The following is a 17,615-nucleotide window of genomic DNA, read 5'->3' as shown; positions in this document are numbered from 1 at the left end:
CCGGATTTCGACGACAAATGTCTCTTCAATGATGTTAGGGATGGAAACAGCATTTGGAAGGCCATATAAAAAAGTACCCCAATTTTTAGATAGACTATCTATAGATTAAACAAATGCAATTATAACTCTTTTGTTTTGGTAACAAACTAATGAAATGTAACAAATTTCAATTCAATAATTTTCAAAATATGTCATATGCCTTGTAAATGTATGACGCATTATATCCATTTGGGAATTGAAAACGTATTAAATATCAAGTTAAACTTGTTTTTTGTTCTTTCGTTATTATGAGTAATATAATTATCATGGGGTTAAAACTCCATGTATTAAACAGGCAGGAAATAAATGAAAAATAAACAAGTGACAGCTTGATTTAAATTTTTTAATTCATTTAAAATGCGTATTAATATATATATTTTACCACAGCTGACGGATATATTATACTCTTGTTATCTCTTCATATATTCATCTGAAATCAATGTATCATCATGGGGTATTTACTGCAACATTGTTCATATAAAATAACATTATACAAACAAATAAAAATCATTATCATATACTTATGCTTAATAACATGATTTTTACCGTATGACAATAGCATTAAAATCACGTCAATTCCATATTTTTTCGAATTGGTGCTTAGCGGGCTGGTATGAAATATTTATCACATGCTTCAAATATTATCACATGCCTTTCCGTAACGTTATCCTGAGACAACTATATGACATGTGTTATAGTAGTCTCGGCGTTATCGCACATGAAGTCCGGTGATACTCGGCAAATTCCGAAAAATACACATCAATGATACTTTTTTAGTGAAAAACATAACAAAGTAGGGTACAAAACAAATAATTAGATACAGGAAAGTATATTGTGTAAAATTCAATAAAAAAAATAACAAACAAACAAACAATTTAACAAACGAACTTAAAATGATAAAATAAACTCACTCTATAAATTTCCAACATATTGTAGAAAGTTACTTTAAAAAGATGACTTTTGCAAACAGTATATATATTGTTGAATTATTTGTTTAATCGTTCTGATTAGAATAGATCATACTATTGTTATTCTTCTCAGTTCAGGCATTTGACAGAAAGATTTCATTTTGAATGTACTATCTTAGGGGTTTGACGTCTGTAAACTTTTCATTCTTTGAACTCCTATTTTTCTATTTCTATTTATATATCAATCTGCAATGTCGAAGCATTTGATAAAAAGAATCATTGCATGTTATTTTTCATATCTCATGTATTATCAGCCCTCGGTCAAAATCAGCCCTCGAGCCATGTGGCTTTGGCTGATATTGAACCTACGGCTGATAATACATGCGATATGAAAAATGATGTGAAAAATCTGATAATATATCATATGCAATTGAGATTCATTTACTTGATAAACATACATTTGATTTCATCCTAAGCTGCCTCCATTCGGAACAAGTGTAAGCATACTGGAACACCTCATCAGAGTGATATCCGATATTAAACGTGGAAAATATAAATATCTGCAGAGTCATTCTCATGTATTCAAATAACCGAGATAAACAATGTTTAATTGAAAATCAGATTCATGTTTGCATTTGTCAATAAAATAAAACCCGCAATTTAAATAGTAACAACAAAATCCCAATAGTTGATGTCCTAGAAATCAACATACTCTATATTTAAATATAACACCATTATTGTCAAATGAATAATTAGGAACGATAACTCTTGAGACGCTTTCCCATTTTCCCGCATCTTCTAATTCTTGCATCAGAACCTCTAGTCTGTCTTTATATTCTTGAACGTAGTCCAAATATTCTTCTCTCATGACTATAACAACTAAACCACCTACAACAGGATGAAATTAAATTAAAAACAAGGTGATTTATTCTTACGGTATATCTATTTGTGTTTGACGTTGTTTTGGCATTTTTTTAACATGTCGTGAGTATACATACGCGGATTTCAAAAATGAAATATAAACTCTTAATAATTAGCACCATCTCGGGATTTAGCGCCTAACGACGGTTTGAATATGAAGGTCTACAGTTACTGTCTGTTTTTATGGCCCCGCAGCAAAGTTGTCGGTGCCATATAGTTTTACCCTTGTCCGTCATTCTGTCTTTCCGCAACAAACCATTCTCAAGACTTTTTTTCTAAACCTGTACAGAGATTTTTCGTATGCGAGTTAACCATGATGAGTTACAGATCAAGTTTAAGGTTCGTTCCGCTCCGCTAATTTTGGTCGAAATGACGGGCTTTGGACTTCCATCAATTATTAGGAAATCACAGTTTTACGTACTTTTTTCTAAACACCTTCAGATATTTGGCTGAATTTTGGTATGTGAGTTAACCATGATGAATTACAGATCAAGTTTAAGTAAAGTTCTACTAAGCTCATTTTTGCCGAAATTAAGGGTTTACGACTTTGAAAAATATTGAAAATCAGTTATAATACAATTCTATTTGTTTTCTATACACCTTGAGATTTTGAGCTATTTTTTGAAATGTGAGACTACCATCATATTTGTGTCCACATGTTTTGTTGAAATTACAGATTTTCAACTTTTTTAGACGGGGCCATTCGTGTCGTTTGTGTAATGTTTAAACCACGGATTTTGTTTCCCCTTATAGTTTTTATCTACAATAGAATGAATGTATGAGGGTAAATATCAACCCATAGTACACAACTTACCTGGTTTTGTAATTCTGACCATTTCATGTAAAGCTACACATGGAATGTGACCTTCACCCATACCCCCAGCAATGATTGTACAGTCATACGTATCTGAAATGATTAAATATTATAATTGTTTACTGGAACAAAACAATGAGTTGGACTTGTATTAACCCTTAGAATCCGGCCGCACGATATATAAGAACACCAAGGAGGTAATGATAAATCTATAGTAAATAAATTCGGTATAATTTCGATAATTGTAAACCAAAAGAGAGTCTATAGTTTAAATACGCTAACGGGCGCAGTGGTATAACAGTACAGCAATTGAACAGCAATTGAACAAACTATAAAAATCAGTTTAAAATGGCTTAATTTATCAAAATTATGCAATACAATTCATCAAAAACTTAACAAAACACAAAAGAGAACAAGTATCAAAAACAAAACTACCTATTATTCTGTTTATCGGTAGTTTTGACCGTCACACAATGTATTGCCTAATATTTTCAGTGATACAGCAAGTACGTTGATACTCGAAAATATTAGCAGTTAGATCAAAGGAAAAATATACGAATTACCGATAATCACAGTTAGTGGAAGATAGTTTCAAGACAAGTATTAGCCTTTCAAAGTGATCTCGCTTTGTAGATTAATTCAGTTACCAGAATAGCCCCGTGCATCAATCAACAAATTTTAGCACACACGTGAGGTCACACTTTATGAAGTAGTATATATCGTTTAACGTTGTTGTTTACGAAACTCCAGAAGATTCGGCTATTTATAGATAAAAGTTACCAGTGTACCAATATCATGAATATGCATGATTAATGACCAGGCAAAATCTATTTGCTAAAATAGAGAGGACAAATCCGATACATTACGGGATTGAAGGACATTTTCAGGTTTGAATCGTCCTAACCAATCAATTTACTTTGATTATATACGTCTCGTAATATCTTCCAATCAGGTAGTAAGAAACATTCACGCACTGACTGTCCATCATTCAATTCTTAATATCGTCTCATAGGAGCCGATAACCACAACAAGTAATTCAGAAATCATTTATCCAAGGCTACAATATCAGTCAGTACACATTCAGCACCCACATTTTTAATTTATCGTAAAAATTTCATTACTAATCAGAGAGAAAAAAAATATGATCTTGTGCAATGGGAGCATATGGCTATCGACAGGTTGTACGACCTTGAATTTACACATGTGTATAACAATGTTGTTAAGATGATTAACAAAATGTAAAATTATAGGTAGGTTTTATTTTGTTTGACTGTTTGTCTGATTACAGACCAACCAGTCTTATCTCTTTCTTACTGCAACGAGTTTGTCGCAAAAACAGCAAATACCAAGGTCAAAGTCTTTGTAAAGAGCTTAAAGTTCTGTATCATTGGAAGTGGCTCTTATACGCTTGTCTTTACACACCGAACTCCTTACTGAGGCTTTTTCATATACGTGTAATTTCAAAGATTTCTTTTGTACCTTTTCCCAGTTTATAATAAAACGGGAATTGAAGATCATCAGTTTGTATAATAGTAATTTTTTTAAAATCCAAATTAGGACAGGTCTGCTTCAAAAACGATCGCAACTATGTTTAGAACTGATGTATATCTCTATCAGTTGAAGTCATAGTTACTCGTATAATCAACCAATAATATCCTCACCTGTAACCTTGACGACAAGGAAAATCACGTGTAAGAAGATGAGCTCAATCTTGACGACAAGGACAAATACGTGTTAGAAGATGACCTCAAACTCGACAACAAGGACCAACACATGTAAGGAGATGAGATCAACCTTAACAAAGACAAATACGTGTTATAAGATGAGCTCAACCTTGGCGTCGAGGACAAATAAATGTAATAAGATGAGCCCAACCTTAACGACAATGACAAATACGTGTTAGAAGATGACCTCAAACTTAACGACAAGGACCAACACATGTAAGGAGATGAGCTCAACCTTAACGACAAGGACAAATACGTGTAAGAAGATGAGCTCAAACTTAACGACAAGGACCAACACATGTAAAGAGATGAGCTCAACCTTAACAAAGACAAATACGTGTTATAAGATGAGCTCAACCTTGGCGTCAAGGACAAATAAGTGTAATGAGATGACCTCAACCTTGACGACAAGGACAAATACGTGTTAGAAGATGAGATCAACCCTTGGCGACAAGGACAAATAAGTGTAATGAGATGACCTCAACCTTGACGACAAGGACAACTACGTGTAAGAAGATGAGATCAACCCTTGGCGACAAGGACAAATACGTGTAAACTCATCCTTGTCATCAAGAACAAATAAGTGTAAGGAGATGAGGTCATTTTTGACGTCAGGGACAAATGCGTGTAAGAAGATGAGCGCCAGATGAGCTCATCGACGACAAGGACAAATACGTGAAAGGAGATGAGTTCAACCTTAACTACAAGGACAAATACGTGTAAGGAGATTAGCTCATCGACGTCAGGGACAAATACGTGTAAGAAGATGAGCGCCAGATGAGCTCATCGACGACAAGGACAAATACGTGAAAGGAGATGAGTTCAACCTTGACTACAAGAACAAATAGGTGTAAGGAGATGAGCTAAACCTTGATGACAAGGTCTAATAAGTGTAAGGAGATGAGCTATCTTACCATTTTCAACCGGAAGTCTTTTTTCGCACATAAATTCACAGAGAAGTCTATCATACACGTTCTTTTTTCTTGCCATTGCAAGCATGCCTTCTGCTGGATCCAAAGCGTCTATTTTTCTAAATCCACGCTTATGCAACTATTAATAAAATAAGAATTGTATAAGTAAATATATATTTAATTATACATTTTTCGCTATTTTTCCTCTCAGTTTAATGGACACCATTTATGCCATTATGATTGTGTTAACCGTTATGGCAAATCTGTTGCAGATGTCTGAATTACTACACTACTTACCGCAAGTCTGAAATTTTTATAAAAAAAACTGATTTCAACTTTAAGAATTTACTGTTTAGGATTTATCGAAATTGCTGTTTCAGACTGAAATACGTTTACTACTGTTTCATACGAAAAATCAAAACACATCTGATATCAATCCATAAATTCTAATTTAACCAATGAATTATATGTAAAAAACCAAGCAAGCACATGGCCATATATTTGTATTTAATACCTAATATATCTGCGAAAAGGGGTAACATAATCGTGTATGAAAGTATTCTGTATTAGTCGATTTACATTAAAAAGCGAGATGTGCTGATAATTATAATAATAACAATAACAATTGATGCTATTATGTTAACTTGCCTCTTCTCCTAAAAATCCAGTCCCTGCAGCTATGTCCAAGATGTTTATAGAGTCTCGGTTGCCTGGATACGCCTCTACTAAGGTCTCGGCACCATATTTTGGACCGTTATATCTCTCTGGACAAAGATCCTATTTAGTAAAGTTAAAACATAAATTACTAATAAATATTTGTATTCCCTAGATGTAGTATACAATCAATCGTCTTTCAAAAACGAACTAAAAATGTTATATATATATATAAGAGAGAGCTTATAAGTACGTCTGAGTCGGTGACAACCCTACAACAGATGTATCCATCGGATCGCCATCAATGATGGTGATACATGGCTGTGTACATAATGTATATACAACTCGTCTAAACATCAACCCAACAATGTTAGATCTGTAAAGAGCTTATATAGGCTTTGTTTGTTGCCCAAAGCAAATTCAATTAATTTGAATAAACAAACTGCATGATTAAACTAAATGTATATCTTTGTCGCAAACTCGTGTCGAGACCTGTGATGGACAGGACAGAACTTTAAGTTTACTATACTGAGTGCCAATGAAAACGCAACACTTTTGTTTTTCAAAAAAATCTTATGATTTTTATTTTATTTATATGAGAACTTTGTACAGTTGGTTTAAAATGACAATTGACGACAACTTTACGGTTGAGTGATTTTTGGAACAAATGCGAAGTACGGATTATTTTGAACGGACATAAACCGAGTTCACCGCTTTTCAACATACGCATCATTTTCACGATTTTGTCATTTAAAGCTTGGCTGATGTCATGAATTTTCCCGCCCTTATTTTGAGGATACTGCAATAAACATCTGAGTAAATCCCAGGACTGTCTGACAACCAGCGACATGCAGTTTTGGGCATGATCACATGAAGCCTTTCACTGCATACAATTACGAGAAGACTGAAGTTGTATCCTCTACAATAACCTAAATCATCCACAAATTCAACCAAAATGAATCATTTAATGATAAGCGACATCCCGGGTACAAAACGCAAGAAACGCTCAGCCAGACCGATACATTTGGTCTTAAACATATTCGATATTGACTCTGATATGGGTGTACAAAGGTCACGAGAGTTCAATGGTGGTCACAGTAGATCCTTTGGAGCAATTTAAGTAAAGCACCATTTGTGCAAAAATTGTTAAAGAGCACCAAAGTCTTTCCTTAGTGACATCTTAACGGCCGTAAGACGTAAATATCGAATTCTGTAGACCAAAAATCATTCATTGTGTACCAAAAACCGTCAGTGGCGGTTACATAGACATTTGGCACCCATCTTGGCCAAAATTCATGTGTTTTGTCCGATTTTGGTCCGACCGAGCAAATTTTGCATCAGGTTAGACACGGTTTAGACGATGAAAACCACCACCAATATCATAAAGTGAGATTGTGTTTGATATGCGGGACAAGTGGAACAACATTCCTCGAGATCACATTAAACGTCCGGAATGATTAATACCACGGCGCTGTCGAGATTGCGCTGCACAACGGTGTTGTAACATGTTTTGTTAGGACTGTAAGTTGATGATTCGACATTGAATGTTTCGTTTACATATAACGTCTAAAAGATGACAATGAAACATTTTTGTTTTATATCGATCTATTGTTAGGATTGGTTATTTTCAAAAACAATTTATTTTGAAAGATTATCATTTCTAATATAACTTTTATTTTTGAAAAACCAAGTGTTGCGTTTTCATTGGCACTCAGTATATAATTTAAAAAAAAATGGAGATGTGAAATTATTTCAAATGATATAGATATCCTACAATTCCAAAAGTGGTGGATGTACCTGTAAGCACAATGGAGTATCTTATGGCCTTCAATCGTTTGAATAAGCGTTGCAAATTGTAAAGACTAGAAACTTAGCTAAGGCTCCGTGTTGAAGACCCATTTTGACCCATAAAGATTTACTTCCATAATTGTGGCTAGGATGAGAGAGTTGTTTCAGTGGTCAATCTAATTTAAATTAAATCTCCTCACTCGCTCATTTTTTAAAGCGAGTGAGGAGATTTAATTCTAATTTGATTGCTCAGTGGCACTCATACCACATATTCTTATATATAGTAGTTCAACATACAAACTCATTCAGATTAAGCGATTATTGGAAAAAATAGCAAACATATTTTACTTCAATTTAAAAAAAATACACGGAACATGCAGATGTAGCAAAACTAACACTTTTGTTTTTCATTTTTCTCTTTTGAGCAACATTCTTTGTACGTAAAAGAACTATCACAATAAAACTGTAAATCGACGTGTTATTTTTAACTGAAAGTCACTGCACACTTCACATCGTTTCAATCGATCACTTGGATGTACCTTTCAATTTTATTTTAATTTCTCAGTTTTGTTTACCTCTTCATATTTTCCGCTATATCCCCATTTTGAATAGTATTCTGCGACCTCTTCTTTAGTCATCCCTTCTCTGTGGGCTCCATAATTAGCACCATATGCACTCGCATCCTCTTGGGGACTAGCCTCTATATAGCTTAATGCTTTCTCGTCTGCCATTTTTGTTATGTAGGTGACAGGCTGCAAAAAATATTAATGTTATATAATAGTTAAATAGTTTAAGGCCACACACATTTGATTAAAAAGTAAAAACACAAAAATACTGAAAAAAAAAAATTCAAAAAGGAAAATCCAAAATCAAAAGGCATTTAATCAAAAGTCCAAACACATCAAACGAATGGATAACAACTGTCATATAGTTCTTTGGGTTTTCCCGCTCCTGTTTTGGAGAAATTGACTTTTCAGCATACCACTCCAAAATTAGTTTCTCTTAGGTTTTTTTCCACATACACGTTTTTCTTGTGCTTATATTGCTTCTATCGATTGAAACGCACATGTGAATACACTCATCATAGAAACCAGGACTTTAAGTTAATTTACCAGGATAAATCGATTTGTCAAAAATCGGGATGCTATCATGAAGTTGTGTCAGCTCATTGCCGTTGACAAGTATAGTTAATGAACACACAGTTTCGATTTCCCGATTTCGCGTTTGCAATGTGAAAAAGAAAACATGAAAACGCGAAAAAGCCGCATCCGACCACCATAGTTCTAGGAGGCAAAAGTTAAAAAATCTTTCGTTAGATACCATAATCACAACAATATTCGTTAAAGTCGGAAATTACTCAGACGTCCAACGGCTGTTTTGTTCTAGACAAGCTGCGACCGAGCCCCAGCTTGTCTAGCAAAACAGTCGTTAGACGTCAGAGTAATCTTCGGTTTACCATATTGAAATAATTGTGGTCATCTGTTATTAAAAGATTTTAAATTCCACTTTAATAATTCCTCTTGGAGAACTGCACCTCCTATGCTTCCTTAATATATAAACATAAATGGATTTTAATAAAAATTTACACAGACAAGACAAAGATTATTTGATGAAAATAAACAAATTGAACTAAACACCAACGATACAAGACATTCGTATATGGTACAGGCACCTATACATCAAATTATATGTATTAGAGCATGTTTCCCCTCGTTTATTTTATGAAGTAACCAAGTGTTACGATGAACATAATTAAAAAAAATATATATATAAATACCCCTCGTTTCACACAAAAACTCATTTTCAAGAAAAAAATACCATCAAAAAAGTTTGCTCGCTCGCTCAATATGTTTGCGGCTTTTGTCAGAAGAACTTTAATTCAAATAAGTGTTGCCTTTCTTTTGACATTCATAAAACTTTCATAATTAAGTTAAAGCTCATTCGACCATGATACAAGTTACTGTAACAAATTGACAATTTGCTAATTAAGAATATTGTATTACAAAAAACAAGTTACACATTGACAATTTACGAAAAAAGAATCTTGAAAGTTCAAAGATACAAGTAACAAATTACCAAGAATTCTGAAATTTCTCAGTTACAAGTTACAAAGTGACGATTTTCTATACGAATTAAATATCTTGACCTCGTTTGCTTTCCATAGATAGTTAGTCGGACTGCTAGTTTTCCATAAAAGTATCAGTTTTGACGAATGAGATCGGATGGGTTTTTTCCGAGACACAAGCCGTGCTTACAGAACAAACGTTACTTATAAACGTACAATCAATGTACATATGGTTCTGGCACAAAAATCACTTACCTTAAGTAAAAGTAACAGTTTTGACGGATGAGATTGTTCCCGAGACACGAGCCGTGCTTTCAGAAGAAACATGAATACTTATACACGTACAATCAATGTACTGTTACATATGATTCTGGCGCAAAACTCCCTTATCTTAGTACAAGTATCAGTTTTGACGGATGATTCTGACACAAAAATCACTTAAACCTTATTAAAGTAAAAGTAACAGTTTTGACGGACGAGACACGAGTCGTTCCTACAGAAGAAAAGTGAATACTTATACACGTGCAACCAAAATACATATGATTCTGACACAAAAATCACTTACCTTAATGAAAAGTAACAGTTTTGACGGATGAGATGGTTCCCGAGACACGAGCCGTGCTTACAGAAGAAACATCGATACTTATACACGTACAATAAATGTACTGTAACATATGATTCTGGCGCAAAAATCCCTTATCTTAGTACAAGTATCAGTTTTGACGGATGATTCTGACACAAAAATCACTAAAACCTTATTAAAGTAAAAGTAACAGTTTTGACGGACGAGACACGAGTCGTTCCTACAGAAGAAACGTGAATACTTATACACGTGCAACCAAAATACATGATTCTGACACAAAAATCACTTACCTTAATGAAAAGTAACAGTTTTGACGGATGAGATGGTTCCCGAGACACGAGCCGTGCTTACAGAAGATACATCGATACTTATACACCTGCATTCAATGTACTGTAAAATATGATTCTGGCGCAAACGTTACTTACTATAAGTATGATAAGTATTAGTATCAGTTTTGACAGATGGAATTATTCCCGACACACGAGTCATGGTTACAGAACAAACGTTGACATGGTCAATAATTATACACGTAGGTATGATTCTGACGTAAAAGTATTTTACTATAAATATTAGTTTCTGTTTTGACGGCGAGACACGAGTCGTGGTTACCGACGAAACGTTAATAATTGACCCCGTAAATTTGATTCTACCGCAAACGTCACTTATCAGTTTTGACGGATGAGATTGTTTCTGATACACGAGTCGTTCTAAAAGAAAAAACGTGAATACTTATACACGTTCAATCAATGTACATATGATTATGGCGTATATATATATGTATATAAGTATCGGTATTTACTCTTGCTATAGCATTTGATCCCTGTGTTTATTCACACAACCTACCTGACTTACTTGGATAGATGTATCTGATTCAAACAGATATAATGATTTTGTTCTTTCAAAGGAAACAGGTATATATATATATATATATCAATAATCACTTTGCTCAGGGTGACCATATGTCACAAAATAAAGTTAATTACGATGGCATATACATCGATACTTACATATGCTGCATGTCTTTAAAGAAAACACCTACGAGAATTACGAGATCGAAGTATAATTATTACTGAATATGGTGGCCTTCGGCAATTTTGATCGGGATTTTGTATATTTGACACATTCCTCAATACACATCTCAAATTTTATGAAATCCAACAAAATATTTTAAAGAGGAAGACGTTAAATAAATGTTTTATTTTTTATTTGAGTCGAGTCATGCAAGATGGTTTTTAGGCAGTTAAGCTGCCTTATGCGAGCACCCTAGATTTGTGTTCTACCCAATAAATGCTGAAATACGTGCCATTGTTCTAGCTGGATATTATGTTTTTTATAACTAATTGGACATGTGTTTCATAGTTTTAATTCTGGATTACAACAAATATGTCCAGAAAAACCTTAAATGATTGACGAATCACAAAAGTTTTGAAGTTGCACATAGGAAGTAGAACACATTACGAATCCTTATGTAGTTTATTATCCCCTGAACGTTTGTCTAAGATGTCAAAGAACAAATGTATGAAATATTTAATCGCCGAAAATCTCTAAAGACAAGTAGTTTATATTTCCCAAATAGCAAAAGTCGTAGGAACTGTTGACACCCCCACCCCTTAACCATATATATTCATGTATGGAACAATATAATAATTCAAATGAAATATAGGGGGAGTCTACCGGGGGGGGGGGGGGGGTCATCCCACCCTCCTGTATGAGAACTTGGAAAACGGCAGAGATCCACACCCTCCTGTATGAGAACTTGGAAACGGTCGAAATCTCCACCCCTAAACAATATATATTCATGTATGGGACAATATAACAAATCATATAAAATATAGGTGGAGTTCGTGGGGCCACTCTATCCCTTCCTGTTTGAGAATTTGAAAACGGTCGAGATCTCCACCCTTAAACCATATATATTCATGTATGGGACAATATAACAAATCAAATGAATTATAGTAGGAGTCCCTTGGGTCACTGTACATCCTCCTGTTTGAAAATTGGAAACTGTTTAGATCCTCACCCCTTAACCATATATACATTTTGTACTCATGTATGGGACTATATAACAATCAAATGAAATGTCGGGGGAGTCCTTGCGGTCATCACACCCTCTTGTTTGAGAACTTGGAAACAGGCGCGAACAAATTGAAGCAATATTGCCAGTTTTCATTATTATGAAACGTTGATTTTTGGTTAACTGCCTACACTGCTTACAGTGCTTTGATTTTTATACTCAAACTTGTTACTGGTTAAAATCAACCTGTTTAGCTTACACCATAAACATGTTAAAAGGGAGGTGAAAAATGCAACGGCTGAAAAAATGTTTAATCTATAATATAAACCAGTTTTAAAATATATAAAACATGCTTTTCATCCTGGTTGAAATGTTCTTTAACTATTTAACCACATGGTTTAATAAGAATGACCCGTTAAAAAACTGCTAACCATAAAAGTGTTTAAAACCAGGTTAATGGTTCAGAATTAAAAAAAAAACAGGCCTAAAGAAATACTGACCTGACGAGGTTAAAAGTATCCAAGTCTGGACATTGAGTTTCAAGCACGAGAAAAAACGATCCCCGCGAAAAAGTGACCGGACAACTATAGTTATATATAGAGTATATCTAAAAATAGAAAAAGGGAAATTTACGATGACCATGATAAACGTTACAATATACCAAATATTTGTGTTTTTAGAATTAATTTTTCAAGTAAACCATATTAGGAGAGATAAATCTTTTAGTACAAAATTTATACTGCATGGACATATACTATAGGGAAAACGGTACTATTACATTTTCCCAGCTTTAGGTTGGCCTTTGGTGTAGCAGGTGAAGGCAGGTGAAGGAAGTCAAATTAGGAGCGCTGTGATTGAATGTAAGGTACAATTTTTTTTTATCTAACTATGAATAACTGCAGTGTGTTTATTTACAATATAAATTTTGAAACCTATTGAATATTTTCTAGAGAATTATTTGAAAAGACTTTCTTGAAAGTTTCATAAATTTGGTTCAAAATGACGGCGGGCAAGGATATTAACATAAACAAGCTCCGTTGGAAATTGTTCATGATACTATTTGGCTTCAATTTTTAAAGTAGAATATTCAATAAAGTACTAACACCACACATAACTGTTTTATCCAGGTTTATATTATAAAAAGTGGTAAATTTAGAAAATGTTTGTATTGTCGCCTATGGCAGAATAAATATAGTACCGTTTTCCCTATAGGGAAATTTAATTGTTTGCTCGTAGCAAGAAAACAAGTTCGGTGACACCATTTTTTCTTTTCATTTTCTTAAAATATACGTTAAAACATATCTTCTTATATTCTATTTCAAAATTCTGTCAAATAGATTTCTTTTTATCCACGAAAATGTCATTTTTCATGAACGACCTAAGCAAATTTTGACAATTTAGAACGACTCGTACCTTCAAAAATAGCGCGGTGGACTTAATTATTATTGTTCTGAAAAAAGCATAGTAAAATCTTCAATTTGGCAAAGTATAAGAAAATTCTGTTTTTTTTAATACCCCTGAACTTTGATTTATAAAAGTGTAATACACACAAATTTTCAGCAAATCTAATGACTACAAAAGGACAATCATAGGGATTCTGGAGGAGTGCACAATTATCTTTCATTTTTGGGGTCAGAATATGTATTTTCAACCCGTTGTGGTCATGAGTCTTGAAATAAGTATTCGAAATTCAATGTTCAGCATACAGCAGGTACAATACATTATTCTAATCCTTAATTTATCAGATGCAACAAGTCTGGTTTTAAGACCTTTTAATTGCGAAACACTAAACCACAAAGTATCGACATTGTTCTTCTTCCAGACATAAGGGGGTTGGGGAGGAGTGCTTGTATATAAGTATAGGTAATTCTTAATTTTTTTTTAATGTTATTTTAAAATATGTACGTTTTTATCAGGCAAAACTAGCAAAGCTGGCCCCTACCAAAAGAATATTGAAGTCCTCCCCCCCCCCACACACGCACATTTTTTTTGTAAATTGATTCAATAATTGAATGTACATATAATCAGTTTTACTTGCGTTTTCATCCTCCTGTACAGTACTGATTAACCCCAAACAGTGTATGTCATGTATGTTTGCCCGTCTAATTCTTTCTTATCATTCATTTAAAGTATTATCATATACACATCTTAATCGATTCGTATCAGCATCGATGTAACGGGTTTATCTCTGATATCAGCTGCACACACCAACTACACACGTGGGTAAAACTATTTGATGATCGATTGATTTATCATGTTTATACACATTTTCATTACGCTCATCACACTGAATGTAACAGTGCACAAAACTAAGATAGACCTATTCAAAATAAATATAAAACTAATGATCCCTAATGTAATCTGGGAACGATACATGCATGGTCAGTATAGCTTTATTAATCATGTTAATATTTTTAACTATTTAAAAATTAAAATGACTTTTGTCTTTTCATGAATTGATAAATAACACATGCACACCATAAATAATTATTATATCAGCTTTTCCTGTTCATGTATAAACATTTATTAAAAATAAGGAAAGAGATAAAATTATTTTACATTATTTTACACTTTATACATTTCCCGGTAACAATTTGTGTACTGTTGATCGTCATTGATCAGCTTGAATCAAACATATATTATTATTATTATAATACACACTACAAAAACTACTAGCATCATACTATGGTTACTAAAATATAAAGCGTCTTACTATTCCAGCCCGTGTCGTAAAAGGACAAGTCTACTAGTCCAAACGTATAACTCGCTATCTTCCGAGCAACGCTGGATTGTTATCTCGATCATTGAATTTCCTTGATAATTTACTTTCAATGTTAATCAATGGTAAAAGTTCAATTTTGGACAGGCAGTTTTGAAGTATACAATATTAAAGGAACAGTTTGATCAATAGTTAATAATCCCGCATATTAATATATGTTATTTTTGGAATATTACGACGAAATCGTTGTTACTTTTTACAATTTATTATACATGTGTATAAAAGCGGAAAAATACACACATCTACTTAAAGATAACACTAGCTGACACGTTTTATTTTATCAGTGAGAAATGACATTTCACATTGTCACGACAACCAATGTATGAATATTCAGACACACTACCAATAAATAATTCATTAAACTTGTCCTAGTAAGCCCTGTCCGTAGGCCAAAGCGAGGACTTTACGTTAATGATTATGTGATAATAAAAAGTAAAAACACAAAAATACTCAACTCCGAGGAAAATTCAAAAAGGAAAGTCCCAAATGAAATGGCAAATTCAAAAGTCCAAACACATCAAACGAATGGAAAACAACTGTCATATTCCTGACTTGGTTTATGTTCAGGCATTTTCTTATGTAGAAAATGGTGGATTGAACATGGTTTTATAGCTAGCTAAACCTCTCACTTGTATGACAGTCGCATCAAATTCCGTTACATTGTCAACTATGCGTGAACAAAACAAACAGACACAATAGTACAAATGTCAAAAATAGGGGTACAGCAGTCAATTTTGTGTTATTATCTTAATCACTATAAAACAACAAATGTAACGAAGAAGCACAAAGAGGCATACATCAAATTTAACATCGTCAATTTGCTTATGTTATACGATTTATTTATTTATGTAAAATCCACCCATAGGATGGAAAGTGTTCAGTACTGGTGTATAATTGCTGTTTGAAAATGGGGGATGGGTGCGGGAAGTTAAAGGTTTTAACAGAGAAATGTATTTTCTGTTTATCTTACATTTTAAATTTAGGTAATATTTTAACATCTTCCTCGGTTTCTTTTTTTTCTCTAATATGCATTGAGGGAAAGAAACTCAAAAGCAATTAATCTAATTTAAACTCAATAACCCTTGCAGTAATTTTTTTTATACACCAATTTGAAAGTACACAATAAGAAATTGGGAATAAATTTAACGGAAACGATAAAAACAAATATACCATTAAATCGCTATTTTAGAATTCGAATGAGTCTATATAAATTTAAACTGACTTACCAAAGTAGTATTTCCCCTACAAGAAACTTTCCTAGGACCCGTAGATTGCGGAAAAACGTCAAAATTTCTAAAACGTTCACGTAAATTGATTGCGTCATGTGTTAAATTCAAATCGGTAAATGAATTTAATCCTACGTCGTTCGGGTTATTGGGTCATCTCGTGCTGTGCAGATTAAATAGCATATACCGACTTGCTTGGTCAATAACTATAACATAAAATAATTGTGTCGTTCAAAATATGACGGGATACATTTTTGTAATTTCAGAGTCACGTCAAATATATTTATCCCAAACAAACAGACTTAACAGAAAAAGTAGTATTAATAAATAAAATAGCTTTGTCATTCAAAATATGACAAGATACATATTATATATATGGCCCAACAATAAAGTGCACAGGTGAATTAAATAAAAAAAATACATAAAATTCGTGTTTTTATGATCATAGCTAAAAAATGTAATTATAAGTATTGAATGCTTCTTTTTGTAACTTGATATGGTTGTAAAAGCGTTGACCGTGCGCACATTTTTAGAATGAAGCGCTTCCGCGTTCCGCGCTTCATACAAAATGTACTTCGGTCAACGCTTTCACACCCCAATATATTTTACAAAAAGAAGCATTCAATTCTTAAATAAAATAATGTTGTCGTTCAAAGCATGATGGTATACATAAGCACAGAGTCACGTCAAATGAATATCTCAAAAAAGGTTTTCGACAGTTACTCCTGAGAGTCACTCACCAAACTAAAATTGAGACTCCGCCGATATTGTGTAATATTTAAAACTTGATATTTATACTGGTAACAATACTATGACATATCTTATCTATACATTTAAAGAAATAATAAAACCTACCTTTAAGACGAAACTTTCAAAACAAATGTATGAACCTCGGTATGAACAGTCCTTCAGTTCAAAATGGATACGCCGGAAAGAGTTGAAAACTGTTACTTATATAGTAAATCCCGCCAATAGTAGCCAACAAAAAACACAGAATGCACGTAGTGACATGAACCGTGAAAATCAGGGGTTTCCCGAATATAGAATAATAATCATTAATTTAATCTAATTAATTGGCAAAAAATTATAAAGAATAGAGAATAAGGAGTGCTTAAATATAAACTGAATTGGAAATATGAGAAAATTAAAGAATTGGAAAATTTGGGAAAATTAAAGAACTGGATAAAGC

The 17,615-nt window shown here is 33.3% G+C and overlaps 1 protein-coding gene across 5 annotated transcripts; it reads right to left on the bottom strand.

Annotated features, from left to right (window-relative positions):
• Window positions 1-368: 368 nt before the first annotated feature.
• LOC134714551 (uncharacterized) lies at window positions 369-17,322 on the bottom strand. 5 transcript variants are annotated; one of them, XM_063575895.1, is made up of 6 exons: window positions 17,282-17,322; window positions 8,335-8,511; window positions 5,966-6,094; window positions 5,321-5,456; window positions 2,683-2,775; window positions 369-1,835 (listed from the first exon to the last, which is right to left on the bottom strand). In XM_063575895.1, the coding sequence occupies exons 2-6, from the start codon at window positions 8,488-8,490 to the stop codon at window positions 1,651-1,653; spliced, it is 699 nt and encodes a 232-aa protein (XP_063431965.1). In that variant the 5' UTR covers window positions 8,491-8,511; window positions 17,282-17,322; the 3' UTR covers window positions 369-1,650. The 5 variants fall into 5 exon arrangements, with proteins under 5 accessions (XP_063431965.1, XP_063431963.1, XP_063431961.1 ...); XM_063575893.1 differs by lacking the exon at window positions 17,282-17,322 and adding an exon at window positions 15,135-15,398; XM_063575891.1 differs by lacking the exon at window positions 17,282-17,322 and adding an exon at window positions 14,456-14,571.
• Between the last annotated feature and the right edge of the window lie 293 nt (window positions 17,323-17,615).

Source organism: Mytilus trossulus, chromosome 4 (genome assembly GCF_036588685.1).
Source record: "Mytilus trossulus isolate FHL-02 chromosome 4, PNRI_Mtr1.1.1.hap1, whole genome shotgun sequence".
NCBI lineage: Eukaryota > Metazoa > Mollusca > Bivalvia > Mytilida > Mytilidae > Mytilus > Mytilus trossulus.
The sequence above is the reverse complement of the archived record's forward strand: the minus strand, read 5'-3'. Positions and strand labels throughout refer to the sequence as shown.

Bases quoted from the DNA above. Each gene is read 5' to 3' on its own strand.
- LOC134714551 (XM_063575890.1), bottom strand. From the start codon at position 10,151: ATGTTTCTTCTGAAAGCACGGCTCGTGTCTCGGGAACAATCTCATCCG. The intron at 8,512-10,079 runs GTAAGTGATTTT...TATTTTTTGCAG, and splicing joins AACTGTTACTTTTACTTAAG to CCTGTCACCTACATAACAAA. The intron at 6,095-8,334 runs GTAAACAAAACT...TTTACTAAATAG, and splicing joins ATAGCGGAAAATATGAAGAG to GATCTTTGTCCAGAGAGATA.